General features: G+C 42.3%; 2 protein-coding genes across 2 annotated transcripts; both read left to right on the top strand.

Annotated features, from left to right (window-relative positions):
• The first annotated feature begins 10228 nt into the window (after nt 1-10228).
• cplx3b (complexin 3b) lies at nt 10229-16615 on the top strand. Its single transcript, XM_023284050.3, has 3 exons — nt 10229-10791; nt 13599-13686; nt 13865-16615. The coding sequence occupies exons 1-3, from the start codon at nt 10634-10636 to the stop codon at nt 14087-14089; spliced, it is 471 nt and encodes a 156-aa protein (XP_023139818.1). The 5' UTR covers nt 10229-10633; the 3' UTR covers nt 14090-16615.
• Nucleotides 16616-18130: 1515 nt separating this feature from the next.
• On the top strand, nt 18131-21499 carry si:ch1073-459b3.2 (growth arrest-specific protein 1). The gene has a single exon (XM_023284055.3). It carries the CDS (start codon nt 18829-18831, stop codon nt 19573-19575), a length of 747 nt encoding a protein of 248 aa, XP_023139823.1. The 5' UTR covers nt 18131-18828; the 3' UTR covers nt 19576-21499.
• The last annotated feature ends 1470 nt before the right edge of the window (nt 21500-22969 follow it).

Here is a 22969-nt window from a genome sequence, read left to right as displayed (position 1 = left end):
GCAGAAACACCAAAAACTGCAGTTCCTCCAATGGCCACTTGATTTGATGCTAAAAGTGAATCAAACCCCATAGACATCCATGGTAAAATGCCTACCTTTACAGCAGACAGAAACATGCTAACAGCCTGATACAAACAAGGTTTTGTTCTCTGTAGCTAATTGCCTCATTCACGACAACTGTACAGCAGATGAATTTATATATTTCAATTGTTTAAATTGTGTCAGGGTTTAAAGTTATAGATAATTAAGTGTGTGGCTGTTTTGAATGTCAGGTGGGTGCTGTCACAGGACAGTCTATGGCCAGCCTCAGCTCTACTCACACTCCATCTCTTCACTCTTTGCTTAACCAAGAGGTAGAAGAAGTCTGGTACTGACAAGAAGTGGACGGCCGGAGCCACCACAGTGAGCTTCAAAACCGGCCTTCACGAAACCTGTAGGTGATGTTACAGAAAGTCTGTCCATCTTTATGTACACTCAGTAGGTAAAGTGGGAAAGGATGTTCTGCAAAATCTTGCCCCAAATCTTGTATCACGATCATAAGAATAACCATCTGGGAGAAAATTTATCTCACAAGTCATTTTCAACCATACGAACTCAACACATACAGAAATGATTTTTTCATTAGCTGTCAAAATATGGCATCAACATTCCTCAAAACCATTTCTTAGATTTCCTTAAACCAGTCAAATTAAATGCAATTAGAAGATTATCAATCACACAAGAAAAGACCTGAAATAAAAATTGACAATATAAAATGGTCGGGAAAGGATAACTTTAAGTTCGGAGCTGAACACTGAAACAGTTGAAGCCATTTTTCTTGGCTATTAAAAAATCCTCTTCTAATGTTCTCATAATGTAATTGACAGGGGGACAAAATTCACAGACCCTAAGTCATGCAAAAATGTGTTTTAAGCTTGAAACAGTAAGCCAAATGAATATAGAGAATGACAGAATTACAGATCAGTCAATTTACTATTTCATTTGTATTTCATTCACCTGGCAATCAACTAGAAATTGACTTGAAAATATTCCATTAAATACAAGTAAAGGCCCCAAATATTACACAGCCCCTCATCAAAAGTACAAAACAGCACGCAGAGAGGACGATCCACAATTCTTGTCTGGTTGGATACTTAAGAGTCTCCCTGTCAAGCTGTTATCTCCTTGGCAACCATGACAGATGTGTGGGTTTGTGATTTGGCTTCTATCTGTAGTGTCTGACAGGAGGTTTTGTTTGTCCTGAGTTGCCCGAACTTTCCACTGTCAGGGTTATAATCATGGTTGATGTCTTGCTTTAAGTCCCTCTATTCTTTTGGTGAGATCTCTGTAAAAGAGGTCAGAAAGGGTGATCATTTAGTTTCAAGTGTTTCAGCTTTTGGCATATTTTTGTGAGTGTGTAAATGGCATACTGCAGTTTTCTCACTCTGTGATGATTTTTTCTTGTAATTTTCTGATCTGATTGTAATGTTGGAGGCAGCTGCACAACATTTTGAGCCTTTTTTTTGTGTTCACACTCAATTTCACAACCTATTTCAGTTTCAGTTCTCTGAACATTTGGGTTTCATCTTTCTCACTTTTGATCTGCGTGTTTTTCTGCTGTGAATTCTGTCACTTAGTGTGTCTCTTAGCGGCTTCTTTTCACACTTTCAATCATGCCAATATGTAAAAAGAATCTCAGTCTGGCTTCCTGCTTTCAGTTACCGTTTCTTCTAATGTTTTGTGTGACTTGAAAGACTCTTTTAGAGGCCACTGAACCTCTGTGAAAATGTTCATAGGAAATGTGAAGGAAGCTACAAAATGCGTATTTCTACTGACAGATGAAAGAATACTCTGTGATGGAGTCAAAATACAACAAGGGTTGTATTTTGCTCAGGGTTGATTTCATTCAAATCCACACAGCATGACACACCATTTGCTTGTGAAGTGAGTAAAAGAGTAAAACATTCATGTGTAAGGTATAGGTAATATAATAGTCATTAGGGTCATTAACAAGAAAAGAAAAAAACTTCTGAAGCTGGCTCACGGAGTGTTTATTGTATTATTATTTTGCTCATTGATGCCAGGATGTGGAGGATGAATTTCCATCAAACCTGTTGGAAAGACAGTGTTTATGCAGAGGTGTCCCCCCCCCCCCCCATTGCTTTTCAGCAATGAATCATGGTTAGTATAATTTCTATTTTTGACAAGAATTTACAAAAATGACCTCAAAAATATTCACCTAATTTTACACCAAATGATGATAGAAGTCCTACAGTTAGTATTAGCATGATGAATCATTACCCCTGGCTTTCACTACACCATGGAGACAAAAGAACACTCCAATAAATGTCGTCAAAAGGTTATTGAAAAGCATAAATCGGGAGATGGATACAAGAAAATTTTCAAGTCACTGAATATCCATCAGAATTCAGTGAAATCCATCATTAAGACATGGAAGGAAAATGTGTACACCTGTATAGAGCAGGTTATCTGAGTGACTGTGATGGAATGAGGCTAGTGAAAGAGGCCACCAAGACAATCATGACCCCTGAAGGAGATGCAAGCTTCAGCAGCTGAGCTGGGAGATATTGCATATACAACATCTGTCATCAGTCAAAGCTTTACAGGAGAGTATCAAAGAGAAAGTCACTTCAGACATATCCACACAGACTCAATGCTATAATTGCGGCCAAAGGTGCATCTACTAAAGACTGACTTAAAGGGGGTGAATATTTATGCAATCAATCTTTATAATCATGCTTTATTGTAGAAGTCTCTTTTTTATTGTGACATTAAACAGTGGGGGTTTTTTTGTAAATTCGGTACATGCCAATACGACATCAATTGATGCAGGTTCTATCTCCTCAGGTTTTAAAATACTGGTCTCTGCCATTCATTGAAAGCAATAGAGGAGAGTGGACTGCACCTCTTTTTTAGGTGCATGAAACATAGACAAAAACATTTCACAGCAACGGTTCTTTCCAAAAACTGTGTCCCAGTTATCCTGAATGACCCCCAGACTCTGCTGTTAACACTTTCTATCTGAACTACTTTCTACTGAAGAAACAGTCCCTCTGCAAGTGGTTGGCAGTGTGTTCTGTGGATTATCCAGTCTAGCTGACACACTGTTTCTGGAAAGAGATACTTCATTTTTTAAAAATGCATTATGCTTTATTTGTCAGCACTACAAATGAACTTCCATCTGCTTTCACTGTACTTGGATGGAGGTAGAAAGCCCAGAAGGAGATGCTGTCCCTCTGATAACCTGAGTGAGTAAAATCAACATTTTCTGCATGGATAAAATGATACAAATCAGGCTCGACACAGAATTATACATTAAGTTAAAACAGTCCTCTTATTCTCTGTATCAGGGACGTTATATTCATCTCATGTGGAAGTAGTTGATGTTAGTTGGGGGGAACAGTTGCCATGCTGACATGCGGTGTAGTTCAACACCTCCCAGACAGCCTGTGGGGCATCAAACCACTGCTGCTGGGGTGACTCGCTCGCCACCATATGTTGCCATGCTGCCGTGACCCCCCTTGTCTTTTGGATCTCTGGTCAGGTAGAAGTAAAATCACAAGAAACCATAAGACTCTCCCAATGGCCACAGTGGCTTTCCTGATACAAAAACTGTTTTTGTCACTGAGCACACAGAGCACTTTTCACTTCTAATGGGATTACTGTGATATGCTGTCATCTCACGAGGGGGCTGCCGCACACACACACACACACACACACACACACACACACACACACACACACACACACACACACACACACACACACACACACACACACACACACACACACACACACACACACACACTGCTTTCCTTAAGACAGGCTTCCTAGTGACTTGCTAATGGCGTCATCGCCGCCTCTGTGAGTTTAAGAACTCCCTGAATGTGCGTATTGTTTGCTGCAGGGCACATTCGTTTGATGAGTCTAATCCCATGTCTGAAGAAACAAAGGTGTAACACTTGGGTGCTGAGGATCAGCGAACGTGAGTGATGGTGTACATAAGCCCATGTCTCCCAATCCCACACAGCCTCCTAATCCTAAAAGATCAAGTGTAACCAGGCTGGAAGTGTGACTGGGTGGGAGCCATCGTGATGCTTTCGGCTACGTTGACTCACACCGTGATCACTCCTGGCTCACAACAGTCACAGCATGTCATGCCTCTCTAACCTTTTATTCCTACTGCTTCCGAATTTTCTTCATATTTGTATTTAACTGACAAATACTTACACTCTCAATACATTTTGGTACAATCTGAAAACTGATTTTCTGTTAGCATTCTTTTTCCACATTATTCGGTGATAGATTCTAGACTTTTTGTTTGTACAGGCTAATCACAGATGTTTATGCAATAGGGCACATTAACTTGTCAGGTTTATGTGCAGCCATGCATGAGTTTTACAGTAAACATCTGTGTGAAAGCTTTGCATGCACACACGCTTCATATATGCTTTACAAAGGCCCTAACTGTTAATTTTCATGCTACAGTGACACATCGGTCAAAGCTGAGTAGGCAGTAAAATGAACTGAGCACGGGCAGGAGCCAGGAAGCATTAACATGAGCCTATTTTTAAATCAGGTACTGTGAGTATTGTTTTCTGCATTTCACTGTGAAGGTTTCACTCAATGCCATGTGCTCTTATAAAACAAATACAACTGATTGGGTCCTCCTTAATGTCACTAATGTGGTAGTGTAGGACACAAAAAGACCCTGTAATTAGGAATAATGTTTTACTGACAAATTCAGACAGCAACCACATTTTTGGTTCCTATGGTGAAGTGCAATTTGGCCGGACTAAATATAAACAGAATCTGTTGTAGCTTCTGTTTGGCACAAATACAATGTGTGAAATTCGCTTTCACTTGAATTTTTGAATCAGAATAAATGACATCATTTATTTCAACGTGAAGGAAAAATGCTGCTTGGAGATTAAGAATACGCATCACACTGTACCAAAGGTCATTTTCTATATTTAAAGACATTCATTTCAAGTTCTAAAAGTTGAAAAAGAGAACTTTAATGACACAAGAATATTCTACTCAGTCATTGTTTATTGGGAAGAATTATTCAATATTACATATCTGTGAGGAGCAAAAGTATCTGAATGTTTTCTCACAGAGTCTGATGTGACCACCTTGTGCAGAAATAACTGCGGCTAAATGTTACCAGTAAACGATCAGTCCTGCACATCAGTTTGAAGGAATTTTAGTTCATCCTCTAAACAGAACAGCTTCAACTCTAAGATGTTGGTGGTTTTTATTTTTTTTACATGAACTCCTCCTTTCAGGTCTTACACAGCATTTCTATTGGACTAAGTTCAGGACTATGACTTCACTATTGACTTAACAATTCTTTGATGAAACAACTTGTGTGTTTAGGGTGACACAACAGTAACAGTAATCTCCGTTGTTCCACCACTCCTGAAAAGGGTAACAGTGGTCTTGAATTTTTTTTCCATTCGTACACAATCTGGCTAAATAGAATAGAATAGAATATCCTTTATTAGTCCCAAAAGGGGAAATTTGCAATGTCACAGCAGCAAAGTGACAGTAAGAAAAGCAAGAGAACACATCTATAAATTAAGACATAAAATATATACACTATATATACACAATATAAATAAGAAAAAATACAAGGATGCTAAAAACACAATATGTAAGAATATATACACAAATGAATTGCACTTGGGTTTATAGCACAACAGTTTGCTAACTCTCATTAAGTGTGTGTGTGGTCTGTTGGGAGCAGTGCTGATTCTAGAGTCTGATACCAGCAGGAAGGAAAGACCTGCAGTAATGCTCCTTCACACACCTGGGGTGATGCAGTCTGTCACTAAAGGAGCTGTCTAGTGCTCTCAGAGTGTCATGAACGGGGTGAGAGACACTGTCCAGCAGAGATGTTAGCTTGGATAGCATCCTCCTTTCTCCCACCACGTGCACTGGGTCCAGGTTGCTCCCCAGGACAGAGCTGGCCTTCTTGATGAGCTGATCAAGTTTCCTTTTGTCAGCAGCCGTGATGCTGCTGCCCCAGCAGACCACTCCATAAAAGATGACTGATGTCACCACAGAGTCAAAAAAAAAAGCTTTCAGGAGTTCCCCCTGCACCCCAAAAGACCGCAGTCTCCTCAATAGATAGAGTCTGCTTTGACCCTTTCTGTAAAGTGCTGTAGTGTGGTCTGTCCAGTCCAGTTTACTGTTCAGCTGAACACCTAGGTGCTGGTATGAGACCACTCTCTCAATGTCCATGCCCTGGATGTTCACCTATGACTATGGATTGGTGGAGTCCAAACTCTTTGTAGAGGTAACCATTTCCTGCCTAATGAACATCAACCACTCTTTTTTCTGAGGTTCTCAGATCTCTCCTTTCTTTGTGCCATGAGTCACTGCCACAAATGTGTTGTGAAGATTAGACTCGGATAAATGCTTCTTTTTTGTCTCATTTTAAACAGGTTGTCCACTGACACAATTGTCATCCCAATGATAGACAACACCTCACTCTAATTTTACCTTCATATTACTGCTCACCTTACAGTTTCACATACTGCTGCCACTCAGATACATAATACTGGATCAATTTCTTCAATAAACAAACTGGATTCCCTTTAGGCTGCACAGTTGCTTGGTGTTTTGCACTTTCGCCTAGCAGCTAAAAGATCCCCACTTTACGTCCTCACCTTCTTGGAATCTTTCTGCATGAAGTTTGCATGTTCTTCCAGTGCATACGTGGGTTTCCGGCTTCCTCCCACAGTCCAAAAACATGCTGAGGTTAATTAATGATTCTAAATTGTCCGTAGGTGATTGTTTGTCTCTATATGTAGTCCTGTGATAGACTGGTGGCCTGTCCAGAGTGTCCCCTGCCTTCACTCCAAGTCAGCTGGGATAGACTCCAGCCCCACGTGACCCTAATGAGGATAAAGCGGTGTATAGATAATGAATGGAAGGATGAATTCTCTTTCTCTCCCTATTTTTATCTCTCTACACATGTTTTAAAATCACATGATGCAGAACTATAGACAAGTGTAAGGGGTTCACAAACTTTCATGTACCACTGGACCTTTTAAAGGTCTTTGAACTATTTTTTCACTAAAGCAAAGTATTCTAAAATGCATCTTTCTATATCGGCTGGCTCCAGGGTCCATCAGTTGTGAAGCCTCCATCCCTGCTTCTCTAACTCTACTGGTCTTGCGAATGGATCTTGTGAGTTTTCTCCATATTTCTTTACTTTATTTACCTTTTAACTGCCTCTACATAGCACCTGCCAAGAGCTGACATTGGGCTATTTCTTGGAGTGTCTTATCTGCATTTTACACCGCCTGGCCAAAAAAAAAGTCACCACCTGGATTTAACCAAGCAAATAGGTAGGAGCCTTCCATTGGATAATTACTGCAGTGATGAATACGTTTCAGCTGCAACAACTTATTTAACTCTAGCTGATGCAGCAAGGAGCTTCTCATTTCTTAAACAACCATGTTGGAAGACATATCCTGTGGTCATGGAAATGATGTTAATCTGTCTCAGAAGGGTCAAATTATAGGCCTGCATCAAGCAAAGAAAACAACTAAGGAGATTTCTGAAACTACTCGAATCAGGTTAAGAACCGTCCAACGCATTATTAAAACCTGGAAGGATAGTGGTGAACCATCATCTTCCAGGAACAAATGTGGTCGGTCCTGTGGTCTGATGAGTCCAGATTTACTCTGTTCCAAAGTGATGAGGGCATCAGGGTAAGAAGAGAGGCAGATGAAGTGATGCCCTCATCATGGCTAGTAACTACCAGCCTGTGGGGGTTAGGGTTATGATCTGGAGTTGGTCAGGTTCAGCAACGTTATGTTCCCAAAGAATGAGGTCAGCTGACTACCTGAATATACTGAATGACCAGGTCTTTCCATCAATGGAGTTTTTCTTCCCTGATGGCATGTTCATGTTCCAAGATGACGATGCCAGGATTCATGGGGCTCACATTGAGAATGAGTGGATCAGGGAGCATGAGACATCACTTTCATACATGGATTGTCCTCCACAGAGTCCAGACCTCAGCCCCAGTGAGAATCTTTGGGATGTGCTGGAGAAGACTTTGCACAGCGGTCCAACTTTCCCATCATCAGTGTAAGATCTTGGTGGAAAAAGAATGCATCACTGGACAGAAATAAATGCTGTGACATTGCAGAAGCCTATCGAAATAATGCCACAGTGAATGAGTGCCATACTCAAAGCTAAAGGCAGTCCAACAAAATATTAGTGTGTGACTTTTTTTTTCTTTTCTTTTTTTTTTGTCGGAGCAATGTATCTGATTTGGCTGTTTTTCACTGACTTAATCGGCAGCTTCATCTAGGGCAATCTATGTGGCCCTCTCAGGTGTCGAGACCTTATCAGTGATTGTGTAGTTCAAGCTGTGGTGGCCACCTCTGGCATTAGAAACATTTACACATATGGACTATGCTCCCAAAATTGATGGACATGCACAAACACTCAGCACAGGCCTCCTGAAGCAAGCTAACATAGTGTAGCTAACACCAGCAACTGAACCACATCCAACTGAACCTTCTCTGGGCCTGGACCCTTGACCTGTGACCCTGCCCATTGCTAACCTACAACCAGATAAAAACACAAGCACATTGCGAATTATAGAAGTTTGTTACTTAATAACTAAGGCCATAATTAAGATATCTTTTACCCTGTAATCATCCTCATCTCATTAGTAAAACTAGGAATTTAAAGAAGAGTGGACTATGAGTGTGCAGCCAGCAATCGCCTTCTCTGTGTCTCTTCATACCTTGGCTGATGGCAGTGATGACAGTGCATCACAAGAATGGAGTGAAAACAGCTGTTAGTCATAAGTTTGGTGTACTTGCTGATAAACACAACCCGTCTGCTCTGACTTTTTAGGTCAGTGTGATTGCTCTGTGAAGCTTAGCTGCCACAACATGTCATCGTGTGAGGGCTGTAGTCCTCTTTACTGAAATGTGTGACTTTTACCAGTAAGCCCGTGTGTGTGTGTGATATACATCATCTTGGGTTAAAAGCTCCTGCTGTTCACCTGCTGGAGCACCTGTAGTCAGGGCTCACTGATAATCCATAAAGAAGTGAGTGGGACCTGGGCTTGGCACAGATCCCATGGGTGTGAATATCAAAAGCAAAAGGATATAAATTGATGTTGAAACATGCTGGTTAGGCAAATTCTTTCTTTTTATTCAATTTCACACAGATTACAGTTTTGATCTTATTCACTGTGTTACGTTTCCATCTATTCACCGGTGGCAGCTTTGAAGTTGGAGGGAGATTTTAAAGGGAGGCAGGTATAGGCTAAGAGGGCCTCGCTAAGCCTGTGACAAAAAGACACTGAGACGTGCTCTGTCTCTCCTGATCCACAGGGACTGGAAAAGTAGGCCAGGCTTGGTGTCAGACTGCTGCGAGGATCAGGACGCTGGAGTTGTTGACTTGTGATCAAAGTTTCTTTTCACACTTTGGATGTCAAGAATCTCAGAGACAGAGAGAGAGATTTAAAATATTCCTCACACATACACACATGTAGGTCATATTTTTAGAAATGAGGTTTTCCAGCCAAACACTGCGTCATCCGGTGTCATGCAGAAGCAGCCAGCCTTTTAATAAATCACAGTTTGTGGTGAGGGAAGTTGAACTATTCACCCCACCTACCCCATCAAAGACAAACATCTGAATAAATCATATAGAAGGTCTAACAAGCAGAAGACACTGATACTATAAACTCACTTGTGGGTACTACAGATTCCAGTCACTGCAGAAGTATCACAGTGATGCAGCTGGAGACAAAATTTGTAATTGTAGGATGTCAGCTGCAGTCCCTGCATGTTAGGGACCAGAAATAGTCATAAAGGCATTAAATGCGCATGAAGGATCTGCTCCAGCACTACACACGCACACCCATGTCATGGAAATAAGCTTGTCCACTGTATCAAACAAGCTCCACCAGAGAGGAGACTATGGCTCATCACTTCTAAGTGATTAGGCCAATAAACCGAACTCGCGCCGTGGGTTAACAGACTACCATTTGACTAATTTGCAATTAGGGGGGCTCTTTGTGTGTTGACAAACTGTTAGGCTCCAGCGCACAGATGACCCTGAGACACACAGAGGCACCAAAACAGCCAGGAGATACTCGTCACGTGTTGTTCCCCCCCTTGCTGCCCGGGTCTCTGTCTGACTCCGACGTGAGTTAAAATCAGACGGCGAATCACGGGATCTCGTGCATCCCACGATGCCGACGCGCGCCGTGCGAGCGCACACCCAGTCCGGTGGTGCCTGGGATTGGGTGGAGGGAGTGGTGGCTGCGGACGGACTCACAGGATTGGTAGAGTTGAGCGCCAAACTTGTTGACTCATAACTGAGCAGCTCCTCTCCATCCTTCTCGACGCGGAGCTGTCCAGGGCCAGTGGTGCTGAAGCTGCGGGAATTATTTCATCCTTTATATTTTTAACACTTTGATTGCTCTCATCCACCCTTTGAAAGTTGCATGCTCTCGCGTGACACTTGAAGACGCGTGGTTTGAACGTCTCTCGGCTGATATCTATCCACCGTCACCGCTCCATCCGAGAGCGCACCGAGCCTTCAACTTCTCAGCCGATCAAACCAGAGGACTCTCCGAAGCGCAGTCATGGCTTTCATGGTGAAACACATGGTGGGAGGACAGCTGAAGAACCTGACAGGCGGGCTGACGGAGGAGAAACCCGAAGGGGAGAAATCAGAAGCCGCCGCGCAGGGGATGACTCAAGAGGAATTCGAACAATATCAGCAACAGTTAGAGGAGGAAAAGTAAGGGAATGCTTGAAGTTTGTGATTGTAAAGTTGTGATGAAAAGCCACAGTATTTGTCAGAGAAAACGGTTATCGTGTGGAGAAAAAAAAGGGATGTGTTTTTGTGTGTAAATAGCGGAGAGCTCCCAGTGCGCCGCGAGTATTTTTACGCATCAATGCAATAACATGAGCGCCCCACACACAGCTGCTCCTCTCGCCCAGGGAACTCTGTGTCTCGGAGCTTCGGCAAAATATGTAGCGCCGTTTTTAATTTGGGGTTCCTGGAATCATTCTTCCACGGAATTATCTACTGGGATTTATGCCGGGGGCCAAAAATGTTCCCTTTGCTATGCGCGCGGCGGAAAAATGAATCAAACTGTGTGGTAAATAAAGTGGTGATTATGAGAGGGTAAACAACCATCACTGATAGTAAATAATTTAGGCTTTTTAAATCGACCGTTTAAGACTATCGTCATTCATAATTGCATACATCCAGTCAATAATTGGTTTACACTCTGTTGTATTTGTAATATAGTTTTCTAGTTAAATTATTTTATTTGCAGCTGTGATTTAGTTTTCTGTCTTTAATTACTCAAATCTTTCCTCTGTATCTCAATCGCAAAAGTAGCTTTTTTTTTCACAAGTTATGCTTCAATAATCTGCATATTCATCATGGTGCACCAGAGGACAATATAAGGTAACAACAAGGTCATTTAGAAAACAGAGTTCACTCAGCCAGGCAGTAACTCACTATTGATTAATGTGATGCTCCCTCAGAGCAGGACTCCACATCCTAAAGGCTATTAGATGTTCATTCTACTGGTCCTACAATATTTGTACCACAGATAAATAATGTGGAATGAGGATCCAGATCAGATGTTTTTTTATCTACAAAAACAAAGCTCAGAATGTCGACTGGCATGTAGGGCAGCAGTATGAAGGCTCTCCACCTCAGTCTGTCCCTGTGTTTCTATAACGAGACAGTCATCCAGCTGTGTCAGAACTCTGGCTCATTCCCATCAAACATTTGATGAACTCTTCCATCCAAAGTGTCTCAGGGTACCATGTGCAGACATTTTAAGAAGGAGTGGGAGGTGAGGTCCTAACTCTGGCATTATTAACACTGAGCTCAGCCCCCGAGCTCCAAAGGAGCCACGGCGAGATGCTTAAAGCTCCTCCGTCATAAAGTGACCTTCAGAGGAAGTGAGTTATTAGTCAGAGGTGCTAAATACGAGCATAGATCACCGAGAAGCCCATACTGCTCAGATTAAAGCAGAAGAAGGTTGTGGGGGTGGGTTGCTCACACTGGTGTGTCACATGTAGACATTTTATCACCCTCAGCACCAGGGCCACTGTGACAGCCCTGGTCATCTGATGCCCTTGAGTGGCAAAGACACAAAGCTCTGCTCATTGGCTGCAAGTGAGCACAGCATGGCCCCTTTTGCCCTTTGGTGTTTGGCGACCTCATGTTAATACAAAGTGAACTTGGGCTCACACAGACAACCCAATGAATGCTACATCTCCACAGAAAACGACCTTCCTCTGACACATTGGGTACAAACGCTTGTTTGTGCAGCCTGCCCGTGGCCCTCCAGTGTCCCCCCGCCTTTAGATGCTGCTCTGATTTGATCCTTCTAGGCGCACGGTGCACCCTCCTCCACTGTAGCTCTGTTTGTGGTGCTTATGATGCTATCAACATCTACTGTGTTTTACTGACTGTAATGAAATGTGTGTTGTCACTGTATTCATCTTATACTTGACCTCGGGCTGTAAGGTCAGGTGAGTTAAGGATTACAATCACAATGTCTGAGACATTTCAGCAAATTTAGCAACTAATGAGGGAGAATTTTGAACTACAGTGAAGCCATAAATATTCCAGGGATGTTGAGTGTAGATGGCACTGCCAGCGGCCTATTGCCTGCCCTCTGCTGGAGGCACCTCACACTGTTTGCTGGACTGTTTACAAGAGGGGTTGTTTAGAGATGAATGACAAGGGGCTGACAGATAAATATTGGACATCTCCCAGCATTTGGTTTCTCCAAAACAGATGCGTAGAATTTCAGAAATTCTTCTAAACTTTCCTTGTACATAGAGTCAAATTTATCAAGATGGTTGGACTGAATGTTTTGCAAAGACAGTTACTATTCTATTTTCAGGGTTTCCAAGAACACCTCAAGTGTAAGGCATTTAACATCAGGTGGTGAGGAAAATTACAATGTTACCCAGATAAAATGAGGCAAATATAGTAGGGGCTGACAGCTCTGAAAGTGTGGGACGGGTAGTGAGCCTCCTTTTAGTAGGTTACCCCGAATAGTTCACATCCCACGAGGACTGAAATTCCTCAGAGGAGAGCTGGACAGACAAGATGCTGCATCTGGGTCTCCCAAACATAAACAGAGTATCTCTTCATCTCCCCACAGCATTAGTGCTGCTGTTCTGCCTGCTGTCGGCTCTATACCCTGTACTTAGGGTTAGGAGGACACGTGGTGAGGTGATGCTCCGACGCCTCCAAGGTCTAGATCCAGCTAAAGCCTTATGATGCACTTAAAGCAAAGATGCAGCTGCACTAGGCAGGAAAAAACACAGACTTTTTTTCTTTAAAAGATTCAATTTTACTGGTTTATTTATAATATTTATTAAGAATTCCTGCTTTAAATGTATGGTTCTTGGAGTGAGCATTGCTTTTTCAACACTTACTACTGGTGAAAGGGGAAGATATTTTCTTACTTTTGGTTAGAAGGTAAGATTGTCTGTGTTTGTATGATCAGGAGCACATTAAACCATTTGTCCAAAAACACTTTTTTTTTTTTACCTTCTTTCTTGCAGAAAGGAACGAGAAGCTGAATTTGCCCAGAAGAAAGCTGAGAGGGCCACAGTTAGAAGTCATTTCCGGGAAAAGTACAGACTACCAAAGGTAAATTAATCCAAATTTGCTTTTCTAAAGCAAGTAAAGACAACAAGTCCGTAGATTTTTTTAAAAAATCAATTACTCTTCTGGGACTATTACCTCAGCTTTTAAAGTAGTTGTCCATTTTTTTCTCCTGTTGGGTGTGTCTGTATGGAAATGCATATGTGTGTGTTATCAACCTCAGAACGAGACAGATGAGACCCAGATCCAGCAAGCGGGGGATGATGTGGTGTTGCCCACGGAGCTGGCCAAGATGATCGCCGAGGACAACCAGGAGGAAACACACAAGCAGTCGGTGCTGGGTCAGCTGTCCAACATCCAGAACGTGGATATGGACCAGCTGAAAGACAAAGCCCAGGCCACACTGGAAGACCTCAAAAAGCAGACAGAAAATTGCAGCCTCATGTGATCTGGCCAACTTTAAGTCCCATGAGATTAGAGTTTTTCTTGTACAAATATTTTTCAGAGGCAGAGCTGCTCTGGGGGTAGACATTTTCTCATTGCTTTAGTGGAATGTCAGCTGGCAGAGCCGCATAATAACAGTTTTTCTAGCTGTCTAATGTTACATAGAAGCCTTATATTATATCTTAGGCTCATTTTACTAACCAAAAAAAAAGAGCTCTAGTCATAAGATCATCTCGGTGAAATAGTTTAGTTTGCTTTCATGCTGGCCTTTCAACATGCTACAGTTTACAAATCTCATATTTTTACAAAAAAATTGTAAAGTTGCTGTGCTTTAAAACTGTGGTTCTGCAGCTCCTGCCATTGAGATTTAACCAATGAGATTATTTCTGCCTTCAGAATAACTCTTCCTCTGAGAAAAGTGTATTAAATCCTTTACTCCTGACATCCTCTAACCTCCCAGTTGTCTGTACCTCAGTGGTAACACAAAATGATTGTGCAGCAAAGGTTGCAGGTGTGTGTACAGGTTTTTATTGCCTCCGAACACACGGCAGCTGATTTCAACGATAGGCAGATGCACTTTCAGTAAGAGAGGGTCACCGAGATCAGCTGCCTGGTTGGAATTCAAACACACATACACAGTGCTGACATTGGTTCACGTGTTATGTTAAATTTGGGAAATCGGGTGATTTATTCCAGGTGAGACACAATGAAAACTCTCTTTGTAAGGTTCTTTATATTTCACATATAAAAGCACAAAATCACAGACATGAGCACAAGTGTTTTCAGCAAACACCAAAGCTGATCTTTGTCAAAAATGTAATTATTGCTGCATTTGTTGTAATCTTTTCCTAGACATATTAAGACTTTTCTTGCATTTCCATTCTTCAGTGTGCCTTGGACGTCTGTACAAGGTTGTCATCTTGATCTGAAAGCTTCTTCTTCTTTTTTTTTTTTTTTTAAACAAAGATGAGCCTTCTTGGTTGTTTATTTCTGCAGGAAATTTCTTACTTTTAGTTTTACTGAAAGCCATAAATAATGATGTCTTACTGAAGGTCACAATAGATTTTCCAAGCATTTATTAGATGCGATCAATAACTCTGTTCCCAAATTTAACATGGCAATCTGTATCATCTATATTGGGAGTAAACCTGCTGCATTTGGAGGGTAAAAAAAGCTGCTCAGATGAGAGAAATGTAAATGCTTTAGAAGACGTAAGCCAAAGCCTTTGTTGATATCATAAAGGAAATGGCACAAATATGTGAAACTGTGTAGCTGCCGTGTGTGTATACATCCAACTACTGAGTCCACATACAAGTATTTATGTTCTATAAGATGTAAAGGTATCTGCTGTTCGCCTAATCCGTCCACAGCGGGTCATTCTTTACACCGTTCCCATCAACTCGCTGGGTCTTGTAGTGCTGTCGACCGTCACACGACCTTTGACTTGTCCTCCATCTCATCGACCCACACGTGCTGTTTTGTGCTGGTGGATTTCGTGTTGTTTAGCCGATGTGATACGTCAAGTGGTGTCTGTGTACAAACCTCGTCCTGTAGTTGGGAGTGCTCATCGTAACAATAATAATACTATAAGAAAACTAAAAATGTAACCAAGTAATAGAAACATAGATAAAAGGCAATGAAATGAAAAAAAAAACCTGAAGTAAACATGAATTAATAAAGTGTATCCAAAAAAAAATCAACTCTAATTAAAAGCCATTGTGTAAAAATGAGTTTTAAAAGAGGACACTGAGGTAGCTTGTCTGATTCTCAGTGGAAGGTGAATGGTGGGGCAGAGAGTAGTGTTTCAGTGTAGGATTACTGCTGTATTCTGCCGGGGAAGGCAACTAGGAGAGGATGCTGTTGATGTTGTGTTACATTCATGTACATTTTGCCAGTGTTCAGTTTATGCAGCAGTGGTGCTGAGGGTGATGTCTGCTTTGATCTCACATCTGTCCCCAGTTTGATTCCTGTTCTGATTCTACTGCCAAAATCATTGGGTTCTTTATGATTTAACTGAAATGTTTTCATTTTACATTTAAAGGTGTTGACTTTTGCAAATTTATTCTCTTAAATGAGTAGTAATGTTCTCGCTGTAGGTGCCACACCACTGCTGAATGAAAGCGGAGTGGTTATTGTCATGTGATAGATGAACAGTATATTCACAATATATCAGTAATATAAAGCAGAGGAAACGTTGCAATAAGTTCTTTTATAATAGAGCTACTAGGATCTTGTTTGACCGTGAGACAATATTAATGGGTGGAACCGAAGCCATAAAGCAAAACTGTTTGCTTTGTATGAGTGCGTGTGACTTCAAATAATACTCAATAATCACAATAATAAACAAATGTAATTTTCGTGCTGTCATCCTGTGCAACTGATTTTTCAGGAAATGGCTGCCATGACACGCAGTTTCTTCTTCTTTGACTGTTTCTTTGTTTCTCTGTATCTCTGCCATTCTAATCGAAAGCATTTCAGTGATTTTTTTTTGGAGTTTTAATGCAATAAACTGATTTTTATTATAATGTAATTTCTTTCTGTCTTGTATAATTTTTACACCGGTCAGCTACAGCATTGCATGACAAATGAATGAACATTTTAATGCTGCTATGATAGAAAGATGTCAGAAAACACAGTACATCACCACATCCTGCAGACAAGGTAGAGCGTCCATTGTTATTGATCATCTGCATCATTCAGGACACTTTCAGAGGTCTGTGGACTCTTGGCCTCAATGGGTCAGGGTTGTTATGGCAGCAAACTGGGGATACACACAATATAAGGCAGATGGTTTTAATGTTGTGGCTGCCCTGTCTAGTCATTTATGCGTTTTCTTCCAGCTGCAGCAGCTTGAACACCAGGTGGAGACAAAAACACATCTCCAACTACAAAATTATCCAAGAGGGAGGCTGGTAGGTGGTGATTGACAGGTTAAAGATGGTGTATGTAGATTCAGAATAATATCCTAATTATCTAACAATGCGGTGACTGAATAAGTGAACCGATCCACACATATCAGTATGTGCTAAAACATTAAATGAGAATATTGATGCAAGTTTGTATGTATATATGTCTGTAGACAAAGAATGCAGTAAAGAACTATAGAGGTGGTGATCACTTTAAAAGCTGCCATTTGTCTCTGGGTTCTATATAGTCTAGTGTCTATTATTTTGTCTACTTACATATAGTACAAAAGGCCTGAATATAAACACATTCATATTGTAGTTCTTATACAAACTCTTTGCTTGTTTAAGACACAGAACTGCACCGGCAGTTATCAGCCCCATTGTTGCTCAGATTTCAGGTTGGGCATCCATCTGTTTTGTGCAAAACTGGCACAGCCTCTCAGTGGGGGCAGAATTGCAGCTAGTAAGAAAAAAAATCAAGTTAGTTACCATTTCAATGGCAGGAAAGCCTGAGCTATTGGTAGTTTTCAAGTGTGGTGTGAAAGGGAATAGCTGTAAAATATATTGATGCTGAACCCCTCTCCATTGATAGGCCGCAGTGCGTGAACAATCTTCAGCCTGGAAAGACACTGGGCCACTGCACGGCCAAACTGACACAATTAGGGTGAAACGGTCCAGAAAATACTATTCTCTCCTATTCTCTTCTATCAATCGGGGCTTAAAAACTCCGCAGAAAGAGAGGCGGAGGGAGGTAGAGGGGGGGAAAGAGTGACAATTAGCGAGAACCTTTAAGTGAAAGCCCTGAGCGAGGAGCCAGTTATCATCCTAGAGGTTTCTCTCCTGCTCTGGTGAGACAGATTTGTTTTTCCTCGGTGAAATTTGGAGCAGTGAAGTTACAGATGTGAGCTTCTTGCAAAGGAATGCATTTTGCAAGACACCCCCCACCCCCTTTCACTTGTGTTTCTGCTACAAGAGGACGGGGGGACCACACAGATCCTGGGTTTCATGCAAGGAAAATTATAAACAGCTCCATCCAGCCTATCTCGTCATATGCTGAGAGGATTTGTGCGCAGAGCTGTGCTGCTGTAGGCTTGGAAATGGGTCCCACGGCTGACTCCTCAATGACTACCAATCGGTGGCCAGGATTGTAAATGAGAGAAGGGGAGGGAGAAGGGGCGCTTTTCTTTCTTTTTTTCGACAGAGGGAGGGGTGTTGTGGGGAAATGCTCGGCGGACCGTGAAGCGTAACAGCCAGAAGAGGGACAAAGACGCACATAGCGGGACAAAATGCGACGGACAGAAACCTCTCCAAACTAAAAAAACAACAACTTCGGAATGCGTGGATGGATTAAAAGTAGTAGCGCTGCTAAGAGTCGAAAGTAGCAATGACAAGAAAGATGAGTTCAAGTCTACGATCTGAGTTATGGACAATGACTGTGTGCGTTAAAGTGCGTGTTAACTTTGGATAGTCCCGTGGCGCGTTTCAGATCCGCACCGGTGCCATGGTGCAGACCGCAGCTTGGAGTACGATTTTTCGACGGACATGCCTCCCGAGATGACCCTTCCTGCGCTGTTTCTCGTTTTTGCAACGACACGAGGTGATTTCCCTGAGTCAGATCCTTACTTCTACTGTTGCAAAGCTCACCGGGAGGAGGCAAACTCATCTGAGGTTACGAGTTAGTGGACAGTTTGCAAAAGAAGTGAGTTGGTAGCAGACGTTTCGCGCGTGTGGAATACTTTTATGTACTTACGTCTGAAAGATTCAGAGTCTGAACCGTCCTGATCCTCATGTGCTGGTGAAGAAAGTGCACGTCACCGGACTAGAACTCCATCCAAGCATGAAATGTTGGTGCCGCGCCGTGGCACTTCTCCCGTGGGTGCTGGTGACCTTAGATGCCCAACTAATCTGCTGGCAGGCGCTGCTTCGGTGCCACGACGAGCCCGAGTGCAATCTTGCGTACAATCAATACTTGGCGGCATGTGAAGGTAACATCAGGGGGACGAGGAGGCAGTGCCCGAGCCACTGCATCAACGCCCTGATCAGGCTCAATCACACCCGCAGCGGGCCAGACCTGGAGACCTGCGACTGCGCACAGGACCTGGACTGTCTGAGCGCCAAGCGGGCCATAGAGCCGTGTCTCCCCCGCAGACACCCCAGCGATGCCGGGGGTATCGGCTGCATGGAGGCCCGGCAGCGCTGCGAGGAGGACAGCAACTGCCACACCTCCCTCACGGCCTACTTGTCATACTGCGGACAGCTGTTCAATGGAAGGAAGTGCTCCTCCAAGTGTAAAGCCACCATTCAGCAGATGCTGTTCATCCCAAACGGCATGCTGCTGAACCGCTGTGTTTGTGATGGGGTGGAGAGGCCTTTCTGTGAAGTGGTCAAGGAGAACATGAGCAAACTCTGCTCCATAGGAGACCACAGTGTTGTCTCAGACCAGCCTGATGTTGATGACATCTATGAGGATGAAGACTATGACCCTAAAGGTGACAGAGAGGAAGTGTATATTGACAATTCCTCCCAGAGGTTTTCCAGCTGCATGGCGCTCCTGCTTGTTCCTCTGGCATGGATATTATACTGAGATGATGGAAGCGCTTGTTGGATTTATCACTGAAAGGGTGACACTTGAGGAAGATTACTGTTCCAGAGGTCACTGCTGGATTTAATAAGGATTCAGCTCTAAAACACTTGAGCAGGGCACTGGCTTGCTGGCAGAGGACTTGAACCCAGGTCTGCTGGATGAGGAAAGTTATTTTTTCACCACTGGGCCTCTCTGCCTTCTCATTTTAGCTGTATGGTGACGGAGAGCACTGTAGTGGTTTGTGCAGACATTTTCCACAACCGTACAGTTTGCACAGTAATTCTTCGTGCACATGTCACTCAAGAAATCTGTCCTGATTTGTGATTCCAATCTCCACACAGATGGCCTTCGCAGTGCTCTGAGTGATTTGCCACATTGCTCAGTGGAAAGAAAGCCTGTTGTCAAAAATATTTTCAGGTGACAGCGAGAAGAAGTGAACCAAACCAGACTTTGCCGCAGGGCTCGACTATTTTGTGTGTCTTTAAACAGCTCCTGTTTATTTGGTTTGGTTTCAATGGTACTTGAAGTGTGGCTTTATTAAGAGCTTAGACAAACATTGGAGCCATCCAGCCTCTGTTTGCTCTGCTCTCCATTTCAGGGGCCTTTGCATTGTTGCTGCAACCACACTTCAAATATTTGTGGGAAAATTCAGAGGACAGGCGAGGGTGTGGGATCAAGTACTTAAATTAACTGAAGCGCCTCTCCAGCACTCTGTCTTGTTTCCCTCCCCCATTTGAGATTGTTTTATTGAACTTTTCCTGAGACCACCCCCTCCCCTCTCTTCCTCTTCTCCAATGCCTGCCCCCCTCTAATGCCTTTAAAAGACCCCTGTCTTTATTACTGTTTTCACACTGCCGCAACACTCCAGGAAAACCTGCCAGCTGCTGGTGTGAATGGGTCAACATAGCATACCTGCAGTGTGTCCCCAAAACCGCTGATGTCGGGAGGCCTGACACTGCTTTGCTTTGTTATGCACGCATGAACGCAATTTCTGATTTAATCCATCTCTGTTAAAACAAACTGCATGATTTGAGAGTGAGTTGTATCATCAAGGGTTATGATTCTATCAAACAAGGAGGTACATTTTCATAGATTTTAAGGATTGTGCAACAAATCAACACTGAGCCACCAATGCAGTACTCAGTGGACAAGGCAGTGTCAGGACAGTATGCCAGCAACAAGGTAATGGCCACACAGTGGTATATGTTTTCAAACACAGGTTAAATAAATGTTTTGTATTTTGTGTCACAGTTGTGGGTACAGGAGCATGAAAGTGGGTTTTCCAGATACATGTAGAAAACTTTTAACATACAGGATTGTCAACCAATAACATGTACAAATACAGATAAAGCTCAAACTAATAATATAAGAGATTTAATCACTTTCACAAATTCATAATGAGGTTCCCTTCCTTCAAAAATGTACTTTGAAGCCTTTTATTGTGTTTGTTTTGAGCAACATAGATGCTCTGCTTTGTCACCTGTCTGAAGGTCTACATTAGTAGTCCAGGGACTGAAACCAGCAGCCTTTCAGCCTCACTTATGTCTTCTGCCTTTCCATGTTAAGCTGTTTAGTAAAAAGGGAAAAATGTTTTTGTTAGTTGGATCACTTGTACTGAAGCTGCCAGTTTGTGTCTTTGCCACTTCAAATGAATTTCTTGAACAGTGTTGTTAAATGTTAAATTATGAAGCTAGAATATGAAGAATGTGTATATATTTACAATCATATGCAGTAAAATAAGTGTCTCCTTAAATGCCTTTAATATAAACACACAAACGTAGCTCAAGATTTTGTCCACAAAGCCAGACATGATTTAGAGTTTTCAATTTGTCATCTCATCTCGTGGGAATTAGCAGTAAACACTCCAGAGCAGTATCTTCCATATGGAAGAGTGACTTTTATAATAAAATGTTTATGACTTAAAGCAGTGTGATGATGTGATTTATCCACAACTCAAGAAAGTAAGGGATCCGAATGTGAAATGTAATTAAATATATCTGAGTTCTATAGAATAATCAAGCTTGATTTTGAATAAGGGAAGCATTCAGGACCCAATGAATATGTTTAATGATATACTGAAAAGAGAACAGTGTATGTTTCAGTGATGTTTAGGAAGTAGATCCACTAAATTCTCAGTGAAAAGTGGCCATAATATGTTAATCTGCACAACAACATTCTAGAAAAGGAGTTGACTTTTTATTTAATCGTATTAACCTGCTATTTCTTCACATTAGATTTACACCCTAAAATATTTACATGATGTGACTTTTGGGCTGCTACATACAATAACTGAATGCCAAATAGAAGAAAATATTGTTTGACATTTGTTTTCAAGTTAGCCAAGTGAGTGCATATTAAGTACCGCAAGTTTCTGTTTTTTACTGTATATTTAAGGGATTAGGTCAGTGTAACTGAAACCTGGTGAGGAATTTTAACTGTCTCGTCACTGCACAAAGGTGAAACTAAACCATCGAGATGTCAGAAGCAGGTGAGGAAACTAACAGTTGTAGGTTTTCCTGTACTCTTCAGTGTATTCACAGATTTTGCTAATGATCTAAAATATAATGATCTGCTTCAGAGCTAGCAACCATTTGGGGCTTGTTCCACACTTACTAAGGTATTTACAAGTCATTAACAAATTGTAAAAGAGTCATTTAGCATTGCTGCAAGGTGTGAGCTGCCCACCTGTTTGGTAAATGTCAGTCCAGCCATGTCCAAATGGTACAAATGTGCAGTGGAAAGAATAGAAAATTAACCAACAGGGTAGAATGTTGCCACTATGCTTGTGTGAGAGAGTTGGTTTAATTGTGATGAGTAATTACAAGTTTGTTACTTGAGTTAACAGGTGGTAAATCTGGGAGTCTGGAGAGAACTTCTGCACAGCTTCTCCTGATTTTTCATTAACCACAGGAATCCTTGAGCACTGTCTGTGTCATAAAAAACAGGGCAATGGAGAAACAAAGCAGCCTGCAGCTACAATATAGCAGGACCCAATCTAGTTTAGTTAGTCTGTCCATGGTCCAGTCTGTGTTAACCATTGCCACCACCACCACACCCCAACCGCCTCAATTCTGGGAGCAAAATCAAAACAAACATGAGCAGAGTAGCCTTGGGGAGCTGAGTGTGTGGAGGGGGAGCTGTGTAGTCACAGAGGCAGCACTGTGCTGGAGCCCATTTTCTAAATTATCTTTATTCAACATTTCTTTGAAACAAACCCCCCTGCCCCCTGGACCCACACTCTGCTCCTCACGGCTCCAAAGTGGGAGTGACCCCAGGATTTAGGAAGCTCTTGTCTCACGTAGGTACAATGTTCCATTCATGATAGCCATCGAGCCGCAGTGAATGACTGACCTGCTCTCTGTGCAGGGGCACGCTGGAGTCAAGGGGACCCAGC

Source organism: Amphiprion ocellaris, chromosome 1 (assembly GCF_022539595.1).
Source record: "Amphiprion ocellaris isolate individual 3 ecotype Okinawa chromosome 1, ASM2253959v1, whole genome shotgun sequence".
In the NCBI taxonomy this organism is placed as follows: Eukaryota; Metazoa; Chordata; class Actinopteri; family Pomacentridae; genus Amphiprion; species Amphiprion ocellaris.
This window is presented reverse-complemented; position numbering and strand designations above follow the sequence as displayed.